The 22,502-nt window shown below is 44.0% G+C and overlaps 1 protein-coding gene across 1 annotated transcript in view; it reads left to right on the top strand.

The window, feature by feature from the left end:
- The window catches only part of LOC111976887 (DALR anticodon-binding domain-containing protein 3-like), a 45,477-nt gene extending 32,604 nt beyond the window's left edge, over positions 1-12,873 (top strand). The window contains exons 9-13 of the mRNA XM_024006035.2: positions 3,689-3,815; positions 4,352-4,410; positions 4,847-4,960; positions 6,552-6,620; positions 6,951-12,873. Coding sequence (XP_023861803.1) covers positions 3,689-3,815; positions 4,352-4,410; positions 4,847-4,960; positions 6,552-6,620; positions 6,951-7,070 — 489 coding nt within the window. The 3' untranslated portion in view covers positions 7,071-12,873. The remainder of the gene's footprint in view (positions 1-3,688; positions 3,816-4,351; positions 4,411-4,846; positions 4,961-6,551; positions 6,621-6,950) is intronic.
- Positions 12,874-22,502: the final 9,629 nt, after the last annotated feature.

Raw genomic sequence — 22,502 nt, 5'->3', positions numbered from 1 at the left:
ATTTGGAGTCACACTCCAAAATTAAAGTGGAAACCACCTACCAGCCTGATCCAACGTCTGATATAATGTCCTTAAAACAAGGTCAAAATGAGCGCGCTCAGTAGGTGTGTGTGGCCTCCACGTGCCTGTTATGACCCCCTACAACGCCTGGGCATGCTCCTGATGAAGGTGGCGGGATGGTCTCCTGAGGAATCTCCTCCAGACCTGGACTAAAGCATTCTCGCCAACTCCTGGACGTCTGTGGTGCAACGGGGCCGTTGCGTGGGATGCGAGCGAGGAACATGATGTCCCAGATAGTACTCAATTGAATTCCAGGTCTGGGGAAACGGCGGGCCAGTCCATAGCATCAATGCCTTCCTCTTGCAGGAAACTGCTGGACACACTCAGCCACATGAGGGTCTTACGCATTGTCTTGCCATTAGGAGTAACCAGGGCCAACCGCCCACAGCAATTGGTCTCACAAGCGGGGACGAGGATCTCATCTCGCGTACACTAATGCGTCAGTGCTACCTCTGGCGAGCACTATGAAGGGCTGGCGGCCCCCCAAGAAATGCCAACCCCACACCAATGGATGACCCACCGCCAAACCCGGTCATGCTTGGAGGATGTTGCAGGGCGAACGTTCTCCACGCCGTCTCCAGACTCTGTCACGTCTGTCACATGTGCCTCAGTGTGAACACTGTTTTCATCTTTGAAGAGCACCAGGCCAAGTTGGCGAATTTGCCCACATCTTGTGATTCTCTGGCAAATGGCCAAAACGTCCTGCACGGTGTTGGGCTGTAGGCACAACACCCCACCTGTGGAGGTGTCGGCCCGTCCATACCAACCCATGGAGTCTGTTCCTTTAACCGTTTGAGCAGACACATGCCCACATTTGTGGCCTGCTGGGAGGTTCATTTTGCAGGGCTCTGGCGTGCTCCTCTGCTCTCCTTGCACAAAGGCGAGTAGCGGTTCCCTGCTGCTGGGTTGTTGCCACTCCTACGGCCTCCTCCAATGTCTCCTGATGTACTGGCCTGTCTCCTGGTAGCGCCTTCCATGCTCTTGACACTACGCTGACCAGACACAGCAAACCTTCTTGCTTACAGCTCGCATTGATGTGCCATCCTGGATGAGCTGCACTTACCTGACCACTTGATGTGGGTTGTCAGACTCCGTCTTCTTTGCTACCACTAGAGTGAAAAGCACCGCCAGGCATTCAAAAAGTGACCAAAACATTCAGCCTTCAAAAACATCAGCCAGAAGCATAGGAACTGAGAGTGCTCTGTGGTCACCACCTGCAGAACCACTCCATTTATTGGGGTGTCTGGCTAGATTGCCTATAATCTTCCACCTGTTTTCTATTCCATTTGCACAACAGCATGTGAAATTTATTGTCAATCAGTGTTGTTCCTAAAGTGGACAGTTTGATTATCACAGGAAGAGTTGATTGACTTGGAGTTACATTGTGTTGTTTAAGTGTTCCCTTTAGTTTTTTGAGCAGCTGGTATTTAGATACACTGCCCATTTTTACAGTTTTCCTACTTACAAAGCATGTAGGAGGTCTGTAATTTTTATCATAGGTACACTTTCAACTGTGAGAGACGAATCTAAACAATAAATCCAGAAAATCACATTGTATGATTTTAAGTAATTAATTTGCATTTATTGGCATGACATAAGTATTTGTACATCAGAAAAGCAGAACTTAATTATTTGGTACAGAACCTTTGTTTGCAATTACAGAGATCGTATGCATTCCTGTAGCTCTTGACCAGTTTTGCCACACTGCAGCAGGGATTTTGGCCCACTCCCCATACAGACCTTCTCCAGGATCCTTCAGGTTTCGGGGCTGTCGCTGGGCAATACGGACTTTCAGCTCCCTCAAAGATTTCTTTGGGTTCAGGTCTTGGAGACTGCTAGGCCAACTCCAGGACCTTTGAGGATGCTTGCTTACGGGAGCCACTCCTTAGTATGCCCTGGCTGTGTGTTTCGGGTCGTTGTCATGCTGGAAGACCCAGCTACAACCCATCTTCAATGCTCTTACTGACGGAAGGAGGTTGTATGGCCAAGATCTTCACGATACATGGCCCCATCCATCCTCCCCTCAATACGGTGCAGTTGTCCTGTCCCCTTTGCAGAAAAGCATCCCCAAAGAATGATGTTTCCACTCCATGCTTCACGGTTGGGATGGTGTTCTTGGGGTTGTACTCATCCTTCTTCTTCCTCCAAACACGGCAAGTGGAGTTTAGACCAAAAGCTCTATATTTTGTCTCATCAGACCACATGACCTTCTCCATTCCTCCTCTGGATCATCCAGATGGTCATTGGGCAAAACTATCAGACGGCCTGGACATGCGCTGGCTTGAGCAGGGGACCTTGCGTGCGCTGCAGGATTTTTAATTCATGACGGTGTAGTGTGTTACTAATGGTTTTTCTTTGAGACTGTGGTCCAGCTCTCTTTCAGGTCATTGACCAGGTCCTGCCGTGTAGTTCTGGCCTGATCCCTCATTGATGCCCCACGAGATGAGATCTTGCATGGAGCCCAGGACCGAGGGTGATTGACTGTCATCTTGAACTTCTTCCATTTCTAATAATTGCACCAACAGTTGTTGCCTTCTCACCAAGCTGCGTGCCTATTGTCCTGTAGCCCATCCCAGCCTTGTGCAGTGTCTAACAATTTTATCCCTGATGTCCTTACACAGCTCTCTGGTCTTGGCCATTTGTGGAGAGGTTGGAGTCTGTTTGATTGAGTGTGTGGACAGGTGTCTTTTATACAGGTAACGAGTTCAAACAGGTGCAGTTAATAAAGGTAATGAGTAGGAGAACAGGAGGGCTTCTTAAAATGGTACCATACACAGAGTGCTGTAGAGAGGAGACAGGCACTCATACAAACCCAATACGTGTGTTGTGTATAGTATGTGCCCGATGGGCAATCAATTGACTCTATTGTCATCACAAGTTGGCGAAACTTTGGGCTAGACAGAGAATTTTAATTAATCTTAAAAAAGCATACAATGTGTAATCCTATATTCAATTGCGATTCACTTTTGGGCCATCTTTGTTTTATATTCGTCTCCACCACAGTTCTAGTATTCAGTGTACCTATGATAAAAAAAAATATACATAAATGGCCCAAATAACCAATATCTTATCATAGTTTCGTTTGTCACCCAGTTAGTTGCGTTAATTTTACATGTTATCTGCAAATTTTGTTTTCTGGGCGAGCCAGACCTCCATGGGTTGATAAATTTGATTTCCATTGATAATTTTTGTGTGATTTTGTTGTCAGCACATTCAACTATGTAAAGAAAAAAGTATTTAATAAGAATATTTCATTCATTCATATCTAGGATGTGTTATTTTAGTGTTCCCTTTATTTTTTGGAGCAGTGTACTTGTTCTCCCCACTGTATATCGATACCTTCCGCATAAGTATTCCTGTCTCATCTATAGATGTTATATCCTTGTATTGCTACTACTGTGTCATCAAATGAATGATCTAAGTGAGTCTCAGAAATGGCTAATATATGAATGTTATCTGATCTTAGTAAGTTTTTTGATTTCATGAACCTTATGTCTAAGGTTTCATACTGTATATGAACTTGTATAGCTCTGTAGCGTGCTGGCCTACCTTGCTCTCCAGGGGGTTTGTGTCTGGCTGGTGTTGAGTCCGAGCTGACTGGCAGACTGATGGCTGTTTTCACACACAGGTCACTCTGGATGTGCAGAGGGAAGGCAGCGTGTCCACCAAGGGCCCCAGAGGCGGAGTCTTCGTCATGTACAACTGTGCTCGGCTGCACACCCTATTTGACAGCTACGAGCGAGGTGTGGGGAAAGGTGAGACAGGGGACACACAAGGCAACTGGATGATGATGATGGATATGATGTCCTTTAGCAGACGTGACTGACTTGATAATGCCGCATTYGAAACAACTGGGAAATCTCAGACTTCCGACCTCAGTGCAATCAAAACAACTGGGAACTGTGAAATAAATTGGCTCCAACTGAGAAAAATGTATTTGAACGGTCATCCAACTAGGGAACACAGGCCTCTTTCTAGAGCTCCAACTTTCAGACCTGAAGATCACTGACGTCATGGTTTGAGCTCAGTTGTTTTGAACGTGCCATTATCCAAAGTGACCCAGCAAACACTTAGGCCACATACTGTAGTGCATATGTGTTATGTTGTAGTCAAACCACAAACTGAGCCATCTGAACCACACAATTGTATCGCTAGGCTACCTGCCGCCTTTACACTGCCATATTGTATATGCGTACTAGTGCAGACCACACCAAGCAAACATGTACATCCTACATTGTACTCGGTCTTTCTCATGCTGCATGTTCAGTTCCTCCTTATTTGCATCCTACAGGACTTTACCCTGAAATCCCAGAGGACTCCCAGTTGGACTTCTCAGCTCTAAAAGAAGWGGTAGGTCTATCATTGGTTAAATGACTGCTCCACAGCACACATTACAGAGCCTGTGCTGATCAAGGATCAGTTTTGCCTTTTAGGTCATTACATGGATGGGGCACAGGAGGCTGCTGAGTGGAGGACAGCTCACAAAAATGGCCGGAACAGAGCGAATGGAATGGYGTCAAACACCTGGAAACCATGGAAGCCATGTGTTTGATGTATTTTATACCATTCCACTTATTCCGCTCCAGTCATTACCACAAGCTCGTTCTATCCAATTAAGGTGCCACAAACCTGTGGGATGGGGGAGGACCTGATCCTGGATTCTTCCCAGCACTTCTACTCTGAGGTGCTTTGTGAATATGGGCCTAGATATCTGTGTTTCATTTGTACTCTGGTCCTCCAGAGATTGCTATTCTCCACAGTCATGGTGTCTTTTCCTGTTTCATAGGGGGAGTGGCTTCTTCTGTTCGATTACCTCATTCCATTTTCAGAGCTTCTCGACCAAACAGGACAGACGTTGGGGTGTGATGGAGGGGCCAGAGTGAACCTGAAGACTGAACAGGTGAGATTTAAAATAATATATAAGTGCATTTGAAAAATCAGTTTGTCAGTTTGGACACACCTACTAATTCCAGGGTTTTTCTTTTTACTGTTTTCTACATTGTAGAATAATAGTGAAGACATCAAAACTATGAAATAACACATGTATTTATGTAGTAACCAAAAAAGTGTTAAACAAATATATATTTTATATTTGAGATTCTTCAAAGTAGCCACCCTTTGCCTTGATGACAGCTTTGCACACTCTTGGCATTCTCTCAACCAGCTTCATGAGGTAGTCACCTGGAATGCATTTCAATTAACAGGTGTGCCTTGTTAATTTGTGGAATTTCTTTCCTTAATGCGTTTGAGCCAATCAGTTGTGTTGTGACAAGGTAGGGGTGGTATACAGAAGATGGCCCTATTTGGTAAAATACCAAGTCCATATTATTGCAAGAACAGCTGAAATAAGCAAAGAGAAATGACAGCCCATCATTACTTTAAGACATTAAGGTCAGTCAATCCGGATAATGTCAAGAACTTTGCAAGTTTCTTTAAGTGCAGTCGCAAAAACCATCAAGTGCTATAATGAAACTGGCTCTCATGAGGACCGCCACAGGAAAGGAAGACCCAGAGTTATCTCCGTTGCAGCGGATAAGTTCATTAGAGTTACCAGCCTCAGAAATTGCAGCCCAAATAAATGCTTCACAGAGTTCAAGTAACAGATACATCTCAACATTAACTGTTTAGAGGAGACTGTGTGAATCAGGCCTTCATGGTCGAATTGCTGCAGAGAAACCACTACTAAAGGACACCAATAAGAAGAGACTTGCTTGGGCCAAGAAACACGAGCAATGGACATTAGACCAGTGGGAATCTGTCCTTTTGGTTTGAGTCTAAATTTGAGATTTGTTTCCTACTGCCGTGTCTTTGTGAAACAGAGTAGGTGAACAGATTATCTCTGCATGTGTGGTTCCCACCGTGAAGCATGGAGGAGGAGGTGTGATAGTGTGGAGGTGCTTTGCTGGTGACACTGTCAGTGATTTATTTAGAATTCAAGGCACACTTAACCAGCATGGCTACCACAGCATGCTGCAGCGACACGCCATCCCATCTGGTTTGGGCTTAGTGGGACTGTCATTTGTTTTTCAACAGGACAATGACCCAACACACCTCCAGGCTGTGTAGGCTATTTGACCAAGGAGAGTGATGGAGTGCTGCATCAGATGACCTGGCCTCCACAATCACCCGACCTTAACCCAATTGAGATGGTTTGGGATGAGTTGGACCGCAGAGTGAAGGAAAAGCAGCCAACAAGTGCTCAGCACATGTGGGAACTGATTGAAAGAACRCCTAGTGTGCAAAGCTGTCATCAAGGCAAAGGTTGGCAACTTTGAAGAATTATAAAATATATTCTGATTTAACACCATTTTCGGTTACTACGTGATTTCATGTGTTATTTCATAGTTTTGATGTCTTCACTATTCTACAATGTCGAGAACATTAAAAATAAAAACCCTTGAATAAGTAGGTGTCCAAAAGTTTGACTTGAACAGTAGGTAAATGAATGCTCATATAATGTATGTTTAATGTGTGTGCAATGTGTCTCCCAGATCTGCAAGTTCCTGGTGTCCCTCAGTAAGGATTTTAGCTCCTATTACAACAGAGTCCACGTCCTTGGGGTGAGCACTCCCTAATTTTTCCGCTATGATTGTCTGTCTGTGTTGAGGGTTGGGGTAGTTAATTTAGGTTAGGTTTAATTACAGCATGTGGTCTCGCAGTATGCAGAATTACATATCTGTTTGCATGTGTGATGCCCCTCGATGTTTKGCACATTGTGTTAATGGCCTATGACCGACCATACCAGGCCTGAAAACATGGTGTACTGATAGACAGCACAGATGATTTTTGATTTAAACTGATTAGTTCACACCAAGTTCAGTCCATACAAAACCCCTACCCCCTCTTTTTCAAACTGTCTCTCACTATATCCCCTCTTTCCCCCTCTACAGGAGCCGTTGCCTCACCTCTTCAATCAGATGTTTTGTCGGCTGCAGTTGTTGAGAGCACTAAGAGAGCTCTACCATAGCGCACTAGACACTCTTCACCTTCCTCCCATTCCACAGCTATAGCCCCAAATACCCCAACGAAAGCCAGAATTATAGCCCCAAGAACTGACCCAAATTCCCCAACTATAGCCYCATGAACTGCCCAAATATAAGGCCCATTAACAGACATAGATGAAATAGACATAGAAATGCCACTTTTACTGCCCAAAGGTAATACTGTAGTTAGCAATAGGCTTTTATTTTCTCCAAATTGAAGATCTGTTACGCCCCCATATACTTACACCCACTCTATTTATTGCTGATAAAAGAAGGTGTATAAATGATTCACCCTACAGTGAAGTATTTGTCTCCCCAGTCTTATCACCAGTATCTCTGATGTACCACAGATACAGCCTCTACCATAGACACTCACTGCCTTTGAACCAATGGTCATCTTCAGTCTTCCCTTATACAATACCATAGATGATTTTCCACTAACAAACACTGCCCCAGAGCCATTGGTATTTACACAGACTCTGCATGTACACTGTAAGCACTGCCCCCGCCCTCATCACTAGATATTGCTCCTGGCCATGAGCCATTTACGCTCCCCTACCTTCCCCCCTCCTTCTACTTGAACTGACTGTCTCAGTATGATGTGTGTGTGTGTGTGTATATATATATATCTCACACACACACATACAGTGCATTTGGAAATTTTTCAGACCCCTTGACTTTTTCCACATTTTGTTACGTTACAACCTTATTCTAAAATTGATTACATTTGTTTTTTTTCCCCCTCATCAATCGACACACAATACCCCATAATGACAAAGCAAAAACAGGTTTTTAGAGTGTTTGGCAAATGTATTAAAAAAAATATATGAAAATAGGACATTTACATAAGTGTTCAGACCCTTTACTTAGTGTTTTGTTGAAGCACCTTTGACAGTGATTACAGCCTCAAATCAAATCAAAAATCTAACTTTATTTGCCACATGCGCTGAATACAACAAGTGTAGACTTTACCATGAAATGCTTACTTACAAGCCCTTAACCAACAGTGCAGTTCAAGAAGAAGAAAATATTTACCAAGTAGGCTAAAATTTAAAGTAATAATAAAAAGTAACACAATAAGAATAACAATAACGAGGCTATTTACAGGGAGCACCGGTGCCGAGTCGGGATACAGGCTAGTTGAGGTAATCTGTACATGTAGGTGGGGGCGAAGTGACTATGCATAGGTAACAAACAAACAGCGAGTAGCAGCAGGGGGGGGTCAATGTAAATTGTCCAGTGGCGATTTTTATGAATTGTTTAGCAGTCTAATGGCTTGGAGGTAGAAGCTGTTAAGGAGCCTTTTGGTGCTAGACTTTGCGCTCCGGTACCGCTTGCCGTGCGGAAGCAGAGAAAACAGTCTATAATTTGGGTGACTGGAGTCTCTGACAATTTATCGGCTTTCCTCTGACACGCCTATTTATATAGGTCCTGGATGGCAGGAAGCTTGGCCCCAGTGATGTACTGGGCCGTTCGCACYACCCTCTGTAGCGCCTTACGGTCAGATGCTGAGCAGTTACCATACCAGGCGGTGATGCAACCGGTCAGGATGCTCTCGATGGTGCAGCTGTAGAACCTTTTGAGGATCTGGGGGCCCATGCCAAATCTTTTCAGTCTCCTGAGGGGGGGGGGAAAGGTTTTGCCGTGCCCTCTTCACGACTGTCTTGGGATGTTTGGACCATGATAGTTCGTTGATGATGTGGACACCAATGAACTTGACTCTCTCCACTACAGCCCCGTCGATGTTAATGGGGGCCTGTTCGGCCCGCCTTTTCCTGTAGTCCACGATCAGCTCCTTTGTCTTGCTCACATTGAGAGAGAGGTTGTTGTCCTGGCACCACCTGCCAGTTCTGACCACCTCCCTATAGGCCGTCTCATCGCTGTCGGTGATCAGGCCTACCACTGTTGTGTCATCAGCAAACTTAATGATGGTGTTGGAGTCGTGTTTGGCCACGCGGTCTTGGGTGAACAGGAAATACAGGAGGGGACTAAGTACACACCCCTGAGGGGCCCCAGTGTTAAGGATCAGCGTGGCAGACGTATTGTTGCCTACTCTTACCACCTGGGGGCGGCCCGTCAGAAAGTCCAGGATCCAGTTGCAGAGGGAGGTGTTTAGTCCCAGAGGCCTTAGCTTAGTGATGAGCTTTGTGGGCACTATGGTGTTGAGCGCTGAGCTGTAGTCGATGAACAGCATTCTCACATAGGTGTTCCTTTTGTCCARGTGAGAAAGTGCAGTGTGGAGTGCGATTGAGGTTGCGTCACCTGTGGATCTGTTGGGGTGGTATGCGAATTGGAGTGGGTCTAGAGTATCCGGGATGATGCTGTTGATGTGAGCCATGACCAGCCTTTCAAAGCACTTCATGGCTACCGATGTGAGTGCCACGGGGCGGTAATCATTTAGGCAGGTTACCTTYGCTCCCTTGGGCACAGGGACTATGGTGGTCTGCTTGAAACATGTAGCTATTACAGACTCTGTCAGGGAGAGGTTGAAAATATCAGTGAAGACACCTGACAGTTGGTCCGCGCATGCTTTGAGTACACGTCCTGGTAATCCGTCTGGCCCAGCGGCTTTGTGAATGTTGACCTGTTTTAAAGGTTTTGTTCACATCGGCTACCGAGAGCGTTATCACAGTCATCCAGAACAGCTGGTGTTCTCGTGCATGCTTCAGTGTTGCTTGCCTCGACGCGAGCATAAAAGGCATTTAGCTCGTCTGGTAGGCTCACGTCACTGGGAAGCTCGCGTCTGGGTTTCCCTTTGTAGTCCGTAATAGTTTTCAAGCCCTGCCACATCCAACGAGCGTCAGAGCTGGTGTAGTAGGATTCAATCTTAATCCTGTATTGACACTTTGCTTATTTGATGGTTCGTCTAAGGGCATAGCGGGATTTCTTAGAAGCGTACGGATTTGTCTCCCGCTCCTTAAAAGTGGCAGCTCTAGCCTTTAGCTCAATCCGGATGTTGCCTGTAATCCATGGCTTCTGGTTGGGATATGTACGTACAGTCACTGTAGGGACGACGTCGTTGATGCACTTATTGATGAAGCTAATGACTGAGGTGGTGTATTCCTCAATTCCATTGGCTGAATCCCGGAACATATTCCAGTCTGCTAGCAAAACAGTCCTGTAGTGTAGCATCCGCGTCATCTAACCAGTTCCGTATTGAGTGAGTCACTGGTACTTCCTGCTTTAGTTTTTGCTGGTAAGCAGGAATCAGGAGGATAGAATTGTGGTCAGATTTGACAAATGGAGGGCGGGGGAGAGCTTTGAATGCATCTCTGTGTGGAGTAAAGGTGGTCTTGGATTTTTTTTCCCTGGTTGCGCATGTGACATGCTTGTAAAAAATTTGGTTAAACTGATTTAAGTTTGCCTGCATTAAAGTCCCCGGCCACTAGGAGCGCCGCTTCTGGATGAGCATTTTCTTCTTTGCTTATGGCCTTATAGAGTTGKTTGAGAGCAGTCTTAGTGCCAGCTTCGCTTTGTGRTGGTAAATAGACAGCTACGAATAATACAGATGAGAACTCTCTTGGTAGATAATGTGGTCAACAATTTATCATAAGGTACTTTACCTCAGGCGAGCATTACCTTGAGACTTCTTTAATATTAGACATCCCGCACCAGCTGTTACTGACAAAAAGACACACACCCCCACCTCTCGTCTTACCAGAGGTAGCGTCTCTGTTCTGCCGGTGCATGGAAAATCCCGCCAGCTCTATATTGTCTGTTTCTTCGTTCAGTCACGTCTCGGTGAAACATAGGATGTTACCGTTTTTAATGTCCCATTGGTAGGATAATCTTAATAATAGGTCATCAATTTTATTTTCTAACGATTGCACGTTAGCAAGGATAATGGAAGGCATTGGGAGTTTACTCGCTCGCCTCTGACTTCTCAGAAGGATCCCCAATCTGCGTCCCCTTTTCCGGCGTATTTTCTTCACGCAAAAGGCGTGGATCTGGGCCTGTTTCAGTGAGAGCAGGATATCCCTCTCGTCAGACTTGATGAAGGAAAAAGTTTCTTCCAGTACGTGGTGAGTAATCCCTTTTCTGATGTCCAGAAGTTATTTTCGGTCATAAGAGGCGGTAGCAGCAACATTATGTACACAATAAGTAAAAAATAAATAAAATGCACAACTGGTTGAGAAAATGTAAAACATCAGCCATGTTCTTCGGCGCCATCTTTAATCTGTCTTTAAGTCATCTTGAGTATGACGCTGCAAGCTTGGCACACCTTTATTTGGGGAGTTTCTCGTATTTCTCTGCAGATCCTCTCAAGCTCTGTCAGATTGGATGGGGAGCGTCGCTACACAGCTATTTTCAGGTCTTTCCAGAGATGTTCGATCGGGTTCGAGTCGAGGCCACTCAAGGACATTCAGAGTCTTGTCCCGAAGCCATTCCTGTGTTGCCTTGCCTATGTGCTTAGGGTCGTTGTCCTGTTGAAGGGTGAACCTTCACCCCAGTCTGAGGTCCTGAGCACTCTGGAGCAGGTTTTCATCAAGGATCTCCGTACTTTGCTCTGTTAATCTTTCCTTCGATCCCGACTAGTCTCCCAGTCCCTGCCGCTGAAAAACATCCCCACATGATGCTGCCACAATGCTTCACCGTAGGGATGGTGCCAGGTTTCCTCCGGAAGTGACACTTGGCGTTCAGGCCAAASAGTTCAATCTTGGTTTCATCAGACCAGAGAATTGAGTTTCTCATAGCTTTAGTCTTTTCTTTTAGGTGCCTTTTGGCAAACTCCAAGCGGACTGACGTGCCTTTTACTGAGGAGTGGCTTCCGTCTGGCCACTCTACCATAAAGGCCTGATTGGTGGAGTGCTGCGGAGATGATGATTGTCCTTCTGGAAGGTTCTCCCATCTACACAGAGGAACTCTGGAGCTCTGTCAGTGACCATTGGGTTCTTGGTCCCTGACCAAGGCCATTAAGGCCCTTCTCCCCCGATTGCTCAGTTTGGCTATGCGGCCAGCTCTAGAAAGAGTCTTGGTGGTTCCAAACTTCTTCCATTTAAGAATGATTGAGAACACTGTGTTCTTGGGGACCTTCAATGCAGCATTTTCTGGTATTTCGGTTTTTTATTGTTAATAAATTTGCAAACATTTCTACAAACCTGTTTTTGCTTTGTCATTATGGGGTATTGTGTGTGTGTGTGTGTGTGTGTGTCTGAATACTTCCCGACTGCATTGTATATGTGCCATGGACTAACCCTCCACCACCACCACTGCAGTACTTCTCCTGTGCCATAGTACATACTATACTGCACTGCGCCAGACCCCACTTCTCCATTGTCGCTCTGTGCCATATCTTGGACATTTATTATCGTGTACGTTTTGTGTGTTGGTGGTGTACGTGAATCTTGGGTCAGACTATTTTTCGCTCTCTCTAACTCTCATCCACAAAGTTTTTGTCAACAGTGCATCAGATCAATATATTTTTCACCTTCACTGATTTGATCAATAAATGAGTGTTGACCTCGGTGACCCTGCTGCTGTGTGTGAAGATTTGTAGGTGTCATATTGCAGCACTGTGTTCCACTATTTGTCATTTTACGCTAGAATCCTTAATTGAACCAATAACAAAGCGGTCACCCTGACTTTGATTTGGTAAAAGCTGAAGGATGTGCCTGAAGAAGATTAACCACCCTCAAATTCATAGACAGAGCTATGGATGCATGGACTGGCCATCCATGATATCAAAATTATAGTTTTAACCATGTTTTGAGGCTATACAGTGTTTGTTTACRCTGAACAAAAATATAAATGCAACATGTAAAGTGTTAGTCCCATGTTTCATGAACTGAAATAAAAAATCYCAGAAATGTTCCATATGCACAAAATGCTTATTTCTCTCAAACGTGCACAAATTTGTTTACATCCCTGTTAGTGAGCATTTCTCCTTTGCCAAGATAATCCATCCACCTGCCAGGTGTGGCATCTCAAGAAGCTGATTAAACATTATGATCATTACACAAGTACACCTTGTGCTGGGGACAATAAAAGGTCACTTGTAAAATGAGCAGTTTTGTCACACAACACAATGCCACAGATGTCTCATGTTGAGGGAGTGTGCAATTGGCATGCGACTGCAGGAATGTCCACCAGAGCTGTTGCCAGAGGTCCGGCCTCACAACCGCAGATCACGTGTAACCACGCCAGCTCAGGACCACCACATCCGGTTTATTCACCTGCGGAATCATCTGAGGGGGAGGGGTGTTGAGTATTTCTGTCTTTAATAAAGCCCTTTAGTGGAGGAAAACTCATTCTGATTGGGTGGGCCTGTGCCCTCCAATGCCCACCCATGGCTGCACCCCTGCCCAGTCATGTAAAATCCATAGATTTGGGCCTAAATTATTTATTTCAATTGACTGATTTCCTTATATGAACTGTAACTAAGTAAAATCTTAGAAAATGTTGCATTTATATTTTTGTTCAGTATATATTGTTTACAAACATTGGTGTAAAACAAGCTTATATTTTGGGTTTTGATCGAGGTACGACAGTTGAACTAAACTCATGAGGCGTATATATATATTCTTCAAGAATCAATTGGTATATATAATTCATTTATAAGTCCAAAAATGTATTTAGCAGCTAAGTATTCCAGCTTTAAGTGTGACAAGTTACAGGGAAAAATCAATAGATGGTTGGATAATGCCTGGGGATTACGGAAATAATTGGTTATGAGAATAATTCATTTGTAGGCAATATCAGATAATTTACCCAATCATAGCGCTAATAAAAGAAAGGTACATGGATGCTCAAGTTCACCCTAGGCAATTAAAATGGGTGACGGGGCCACCTAATTAGAATCTTCCCCACGTTGGCGACTATTGAGAATTAATTGGGGGATGTAAGAGCTCTCTCCTCATTAGCTGGTCCTGCCACACCAAGCTCTATGCTCTCTGTATGAAAGATGTAGTGATTATTTTCCCCTCCCCCCTGGTTTCCTTTTGACCCCCCCCCCCCATAATGAGATGGAACAGCTGGCGTTGGAGCTCTCCACAGGCTTCAGCTGTCTGGCCTCCCAACACCACCATGGGTAAACATATTCCAGAGGAGGCTGCTGGGAGGAKCTACAGGAGGACAGGCTCATTGTAATTGCTGGAATGGAATGGAGTCAAACATATGGTTTTATACCATTACAGACATTACAATGAGCCTGCCCTCCTATAGGTCCTCCTACCAGCCCCCACTGAACTATTCATTATGACACACTGTAGTAAAATGYTTTGCAATGTAAAATGAAATTGAGCCTTTCTGATTGGACATATTTTGGTATTCACTCCCTGTTTAATTCTGTTTCCTTCCGTTTAGTGCCTAATAAATACACCTCATATCTCCATACACACACCTCTGCTCTTTTACCCCCACAGTCTTCCCGACGCAAGGTGGAGACACGRTTTGCTGACGCCAGACCAAACCTCTTGAGAGACAGGGTTTTACAGAGCAGATGTATGGGGTGACACTAAGTTCAGTGTTACACTGAACTATGTGGAATCAGCTGTTTCTGACTACAGCAGTTTTATTTATCCATTTAGCAGGGGAATAAAAGGCAGTATGTTTACAGCACTGAAGCCTAGTTGATTTCCCATAGTTTATTAACCATTCTCTTTCATATTTGTGAGTAAATTCATACTCAGATTGCCATATACTGGCTAGATTTCTGGTGCAACATGATGCAATGCTATGACTTTAGCTTTTTTAAATCCAGGGAATATGGGACTGGTTATTGCAGTTTGGAAACGTGTGTGTGTTCCCATTCCCCACAGCCAATGAGTTAAGCAAGTCTGGCGTTAGAAGTCTGACAAGACTAGGCAGGGGTCATGCAGTACATGAACATAGCCACAGGGTGGAGGTCTACTGATGGATATTTCAACCACCTGACAGACAGTCCACCAGCAGGCAGCCTTGCTTTTCATCTCCTGCTATCACGTCTCTCCCCTTCGCCTACCCTGCCTGCTTGTCAATCACTCCCCTCAGGCCTTGGTTGGCCAGAGACAATAGAGGGAGGAGAGAGAGAAAAGGGGATGCAAACATGAAAGGAGTTCAAAAATGGAGGGATGAATGCAAAGGGAAAGGAGGAGAGCATGCAGAGTAAATGCTATGAGCAAATCTACTGTCTTAAAGGAGGAGGAAAACAGGGAGATGAATGAGGTCAGGGATGCCCATGAGAATAGAGTTCTTTGTGGTTGCCAGAGAGAGAGTGCAGGAGAGAGCACAGAAGGGAGGGAGGGAGGGAGAAATGGGTGGTGTGGAGGAGAAAAAGAGGGAGTAGGCTAGGCTAGGCTACTGATATTGATGTGTATATAAGTGCTTTGGCTGACTGGCTCGGTATACCCTACCAAGCCAGGAAACGACAGGATGAGAGATTGGGGGTGGAGGGAGGCTAACAGCGAGACTGAGGAGCAGAGAGATAACATAAATGATGTGTAACACAAAAACACAGTGACTGATATCAGTTAGAACATCCAGGATATTTTCTACTTAATGTGCTTCTTAATGTGAGTCACAGAGCCACTTTGACAGTGGTGACTGTGACGAAGAGACCGATAGGGATTCTATCCGAAAGATAAATTGTGTCTTTATAACACAGGGGCAATTTTGCACATCAGGCTTGCTTATTTCCAAGAGAATGTGGCTCCTGTTGAGCGAGTCCCTTAGTGTCTTTGAATGTGCAGAGTGTGGTGAGAGGAGAACATGAATTTGTGGGGGTTGGGTTGTAGTTGTTGGTTGATGGCAGGGGCAGGGGCCCGGAGATGGACAGCTTTAATCAGATAAACTCCTCATGCAACAGCTGTCATCCAGCCCTCTCTGCCTCTCTCTCCCTCTCTCATTCTGTGGCTCACTTTCCTTTCTCTCCTCCTCACTCTACCCTGGATGAATACAAATTAGGGAACTGGTTGAATTAGAATTTCTGTATACTGGATACCTAATTGTGAGCAAATGAGACCAACCATCCATTGTTTTAATGATTCACTGAATGAGTGCATTGTGATTATTTAAAGGGACAATCAGCAGTTACTGCATCCATTTTTAGATGTATAAATGAATGGTGTGCAACCATAGATTCTTGTAGAATATAACGAAATTGCCTCATGAGCTGAGTTTAACTGTTGTACCCCATTAGAACCCAAAATATAWGGTTATTTTACTCCAATATTTGTAAACAAAGTAAATGTATATTAACACTATATAGCCTTAAAACATGGTTAAAACTATAATTGATATGGATGGCTCAGGAGATGAGGCAGTTGAGAGGAGGACGGCTCATAATGGCTGGGATGGAGTGAATGGAATGGTATCAAACTCATGGAAACCAGATGTTTGATACCATTCCATTCTAGCTATTACAATGAGCCATCCTCCCCAATTTTGGTACCACAAGCTGCCTGTGATGGATGGTCAGTCCTTGCATCCACAGCTCTGTCTATGAATTTGAGAGTGGTTACATTTCTTCAGCCCCATCCCTCAGCTTTTTAAGGAAACAGGAGCGGGGAGAAAGCCTTGCTATTGTTTCTCCTGCTGACTGCTGCTTTAACTGCTTTTAATCATTTATTTCCTGATTCTGTTTTCTCAGACGTTTATGTAGGCATGCTATGTGTGTGCAATCTTAAGTCTACATTCAAACATTCACATGTTTACTAGCTGATCAGATCACATCACTGTTCAACTGATGTCAAAGGGGAAGAGGTACCAGCATGGATATTGACCCTCTCCCAGCACTTTAATTTAATCCAATATCCTCTTAACCAGCCAAATGGTTGAGAAGCTCCTATATCAAAGTAACTGCACATCCAGCAATAATGATCTAGAGTCAGCATGAGGCCGGGGCTGGGAGGCCCCCTGCTGGGTTCAAGCCCTCCAGGACCCTAGTTTAGTAGCTCTGCTTATACGGATAATACACTTCTTTAGCTAATGCTGATGAACTTTCATAAAGTCCTACTGATCTCTGCTGATAGTGATACCTACAATACCCAGTGATAGAGATCCAGCCATTCAGCTGCTGCTGCTGATGCAATTTGTATTGGTAGGGTTCCCATCTGAAATGGATCCAGATTCCAGTGCGACCTGGGCCTRCGGCCACCAGGAGCCAGTCTGATGCAACCCAGACCACAGTAGTGTGATAGGGATCCTCCATCCAGCCTAATCTCATCTGATATGAATCCAGCTTGGATAGATCCAGTCTGATAGCGCTGTGGCTCTGCTAGCTCTTAGACCTGGCAAATATTGCTCTAGAATCTCATGACCTCATCATGTAGCCTACTGATCTAGATCTCAATCTATATTTATTGCAGTGACTATGTGATTCTGTGTTTAGACATTGTATTTCGAGGGTTCACTTTTGTCTGTCATTGGTAATATGGCAATAGGGATTTATGTTCTGAATATTTCCTCATGGTAAAATATTTCATTCTAGCCATTTTTACATCTGTGTTCTATCTGAATGTTCACATTCTTCAGAACATTTCCATAATCAGTGCCATGGCAGTTTGATACGTTCTATGGGAATAGGCTTGGGGGGGTTGTGTTCGTGTAGTGAGAGAGCAATGGTAAAAGCATTGTTCAGGGAATGCTAGGGAATACCAAGGTATGATATTTATATCTGTGCTGCATAATTTTTCATCATTCTCCTTTTTAAATGCCAACTTACTCTCTCTCCCGCTCTTCACCCCCACCTCTCTCTCTCTCTCTCCCTTTCTCTTTATTCAGTGATTTGGGTCACTGGCTGATAAGAGACAACACACAGCTGGCCTAAAAAACTACAAACACACACACAAATACACATGCACAATTTTTCTGACAAGCATACAATATACTTAAGGCACACACTCACCCAGAGCATCCTTTAAAAAATGTGTTTACTGTTGTTTGCCCACGCTGAAAATGTACTTCTCTTTCTCTGTGTCACTTTCCCTTCATCCATCCACACAGTCTCTCTCATCACTTGTTTTATAAACAAAACTCTGTGACCTGAATAAAACTGTGTGTGTGTGGGTGTGTGTGTGTGTGGGCGGGCGGGCGGGAGTGTGTGTGCGTGTGTGTCAGTAAACCTCTCTCTTTATCATATCAAGAGATTTTAATTATATTTGCTTTAGATGTTTATATGACAGAGAACCCTTTCCAATTTGTTAAAATGTTTTACCTAGCCACATGGTTGTTTCAAAATGTGTTGATTTATAATGGAACCCAGAATGGTGGATTGATGTGTTGATTTATAATGGAACCCAGRAKGGTGGATTGATGTGTTGATTTATAATGGAACCCAGAATGGTGGATTGATGTGTTGATTTATAATGGAACCCAGAATGGTGGATTGATGTGTTGATTTATAATGGAACCCAGAATGGTGGATTGATGTGTTGATTTATAATGGAACCCGGGAATGGTGGATTGATGTGTTGTTTTATAATGGAACCCAGAATGGTGGATTGATGTGTTTGTGTATAGGATGGTAGAGCCAGTAATTTCATGATCAAATTGGCCAAGCTCTAGGCCCCTGTCTGAATCTAATAAACTAGCAGCCAGATAACGAACATATGTGGCCTTATCACATAGGGCTAATCTCCCCAAATAATTAATGACATCATCATCCTTTTGGTTGACAAGAAGGAAAACACACTTCAAACATGAGAGGAAAACGGGTTGCAATAGGACTCAAAGCCCGAACAATGAATAAATGAATGGTCTCTAATCAACGGTGAGATCAAGGAGAGCTAAGGGCCCTTTACCTTTCTTGGCTGTTTGGTATTCACGTCAGCGTAGCRTGCAGAGGCTTATTGCTGTATTATTCACGCGCAACCCATAGGCCCTATATAAGCTGTTGCACGATTCACACAATCACCCCACACGCGCCACGCAGCTGCTGCCATATGCCATCAGAGAGAGGAGGGATGTAGTGGGTCTTCCCGGATAGCGACCCTCTGTGTCGACCTGTCTAAGTGGCAGGACGGCCAGGGCCCTGGCCTTCTCCCTTTCCCATAAATGATCGATGTCGAAGACAACAGGCGATTGGTTGGCATTGGCAAATGACACGATTAGCCTATACGTCAATCTATGTGCGTTCCCTCACACCTCTCGTGAATATATACTGCCGCATAATTTCCAGTCGAGGCCAGATGTAAACCGTGCTGCCGCTCAGGATTTCAGGGAGGGGGAAAKGGTCTGGGGACTCTGTGGCACCGGGCTTGGTCAGACAAGGAGAGCGGGGCCGGGGGCATGCAATTGGGCTAAGGAGTATGTGACTGGCAGGCAAAATKAGTGAAGAACGCCTCCACAGTGCCCCTCCCTCCCTGCACACTCGACCCCTCGGCGGGGTATAATCCACCACAGGCTAAAAGTACTCCCACTTTCGCAGTTCCCATGGTAACTCACACCGTTGAAAGCAGGGTCTTGCATTGCGGCTCGCGGTAGATAGATAGGGGACTCCCAGTGAGGATGCGCTTATGGATCCACGGTTGCGTGGAGGGGAGCCACCCAGTTAAATTGGGACACAACAGTWTGAAAAGGGTGTCTATAAATTAGTGATGTACAGTTTGCGAACGATTCGTTMTTTTTGAATCTTTTCTGAGTGACTCGCTCGTTTGACCTGCTGGCTGGCSGCAATGAATTCTACAGCAGGATTAATATRCTGCTCCGCGACTCTGGAGACGTTCTCCGACCAACAGCTGTCCTTCATAGGCCTATATGCGCGCATAAAAAAAGATCATGCTACAGGCAGCATAGAGAAGCAATATACATGTTTAGAACTGATAGGTTAATTGATCACCTGGTGCAAAAATGAATGCAATGAACTACATATTTATTATTTCGATGGTTCTCCCATTGATCATGTTCCCGCCTACAAATATCTGAGCATTTGCATTGACAAAGACTTAAAAACCCCCCAAATGTTCTGGGCCCACCAGACCCACAAAAGTAATAAAATAAGACAAAAATGTGATGGGATAGATGGGCGCACGAACAGGCTATGGACATTTCAGCACTACAGCACCATGGACTGCGCCCATGTCGACTATGCTGAAAGTAGCCTACATAAAAWWAAAWAWAATCTTTTTTTATTTAACCTTTATTTAACTAGGCAAGTCAGTTAAGAACAAATTCTTATTTACAATGGCGGCCCAYTGGKGAACAGTGGTTTAACTGCCTTGTTCAGGGGCAGAACTCTCAAAAAACGAAGCACTGTTGAACACTTTAAACAAAGAAGTGTACGTCTGAGCAGTCCACAACATGGATATCTTTCCGACGAGAAATGACTAGAAATGTTGGGTAATATTTAGTAACGCTGTGATCGACCTCATTACAGCGGACAACGGCAGTCCAAATAGGCCTGCTGCATCACTCGGACCATTTGAGTCCACACAAGACCTGTTAAAACCTCTTGGCRCACGGATCCCTTTAACGGGATCATTTTCGTAAACAACCGCTGAATTGCAGAGCGCCAAATTCAAAAAGAATTACTAAAAATATTTATTTTCATGAAATCACAAGTGCAATATACCAAAACACAGTTTAGCTTGTTGTTAATCCACCTATCGTGTCAGATTTTGAAAATAWGCTTTACAGCGAAAGCAATCCAAGTGTTTGTGAGTTTATCGATCACTAGATAAAACATTACTAACAGCTAGCAGCAATGTAGATTGGTCACGAAAGGTACGCAGTTATGTTAAGTACAGTTATGTTTTATGTACCAGTTATGTTATGTACCAGTTATGTTATTGTACCAGTTATGTTATGTACCAGTTATGTTTTTAACTGTACCAGTTATGTTATGTACCAGTTATGTTATGTTATGTACCAGTTATGTTAGTACCAGTTAATGTTATGTACAGTTATGTTTAATGTACAGTTATGTTTATGTACCAGTTATGTTATGTACCAGTTATGTTTAATGTACCAGTTATGTTATGTACCAGTTATGTTATGTACCAGTTATGTTTTACATTGTACCAGTTATGTTATGTACCAGTTATGTTATGTACCAGTTATGTTTATGTCCAGTTTTATGTTATGTACATTAGTTATGTAGTACCAGTTAATGTATATTGTACCAGTTATGTTATGTACCAGATATGTTTTAATGGACCAGATGACCTGGCTGAGTTGAGCCTCTCCATGACGTCTGCCTCTGGCCTAAACATCATGAGTCATTAACAGTAGCCTAGCTAACCCCTATCATTGCTTTTTCTTTCGATATAAATCATCACCCTTCACTTATTATTTGAGTTAAACATGAATTTTATAGTGGATATGACCAAATAATATTTCCTTGTATTTGCAAAAGTGGAAAAAAAGTCGTTTATATGAAAATTATCACTTTTATTCCCAATTTAACTTCCACAATTTATTCTGCTGGTGAATATAACAGCCTATAAATGAAATCCCCACATTTCGGAAATGGCTGAGGGAGGGAGGCGGTGTCTGGCAGTCTTGGTTGCATCGTCGGATGTGCTGTGGCAGCAAAAATGATATGTTAGGAAAACCAATCTGTCGTTCCTCCTCATCTGGCGCTGCCTGTCGCCGCTGCCACGGTTGGAGCGGATCCACACATTTTGAAATATTCATGCTCCAACCACAATAATATTGGACAAAAAAAACGCCAACCCCGCGCTCTATGCACTTGCTCTCTCCTGATATCCGAGCCGAGCTGAGAACAGTCAGTCAGTAGCCGCGAGGAGGCGAGGGTCAGGCCGTTTAGGGCAGCAGCCCTCTGGATATCAATTGCTCGATCGCCTTGCTCGCACACCAACATTATTTGCTGTGAAAGTAGGTATGCTGGCGAGCCGCCCTCTCCGTGATTAGGACGGATAGGCCTACATGTTATCACGCGCAAAGCAGTCTAGCCAAAGTGGCACTTGTGATAATCATAGTGAAATAGTGTGAGGAAGAAAATGCAATTTACCAGGTTACATTAACACTGGATATCATTCCATGATATTCCTAGATTTAATTATAAATAATGTATCTGGATAAACACCACTTTTTGTATATAATGGAAAGTTCTTGAAATGTGAAGCGACGCCAAAGCGGGGTGCTGTAAACCTTCTAGCCGTCCATAGTCTCAATGGTGACTCCCTGTTTAAATAAAAGGTGATATTAAAATGTAAAAAATGTTTAAAAATAAATGATGAACGACATGTGAACGAGAGGCTTGTAGAATCATGACTCTTTCGAGTTTTCAGTTAAGTACGTTGGCCGGTAGTTGGTCCTGCGTGCTTCGGAGAATTACTGACTCAAATGAAACGAACTTAGATAGAAGATAGATTCGTTACTTTTGAATTGAACGAGTCGAAAAGACCCGAACTTCCCATCACTACATATACATTTTAAAATGCACGCGTTCCGGTAGACCTATACGTGCATTAACGAGATACATATATATTAGCATATGAACATTAGTGCACTTAACCGTCAAATAAATGTTGCATGGCCAGAGCAATGTTGCATTAACGTAATTGGTTTGGCCTCTGGATA

This window comes from Salvelinus sp. IW2-2015, linkage group LG17 (assembly GCF_002910315.2).
Source record: "Salvelinus sp. IW2-2015 linkage group LG17, ASM291031v2, whole genome shotgun sequence".
NCBI classification, from domain to species: domain Eukaryota; kingdom Metazoa; phylum Chordata; class Actinopteri; order Salmoniformes; family Salmonidae; genus Salvelinus; species Salvelinus sp. IW2-2015.
Note: the sequence above shows the minus strand (reverse complement) of the source record. Positions and strands in the feature narration are given on the sequence as shown.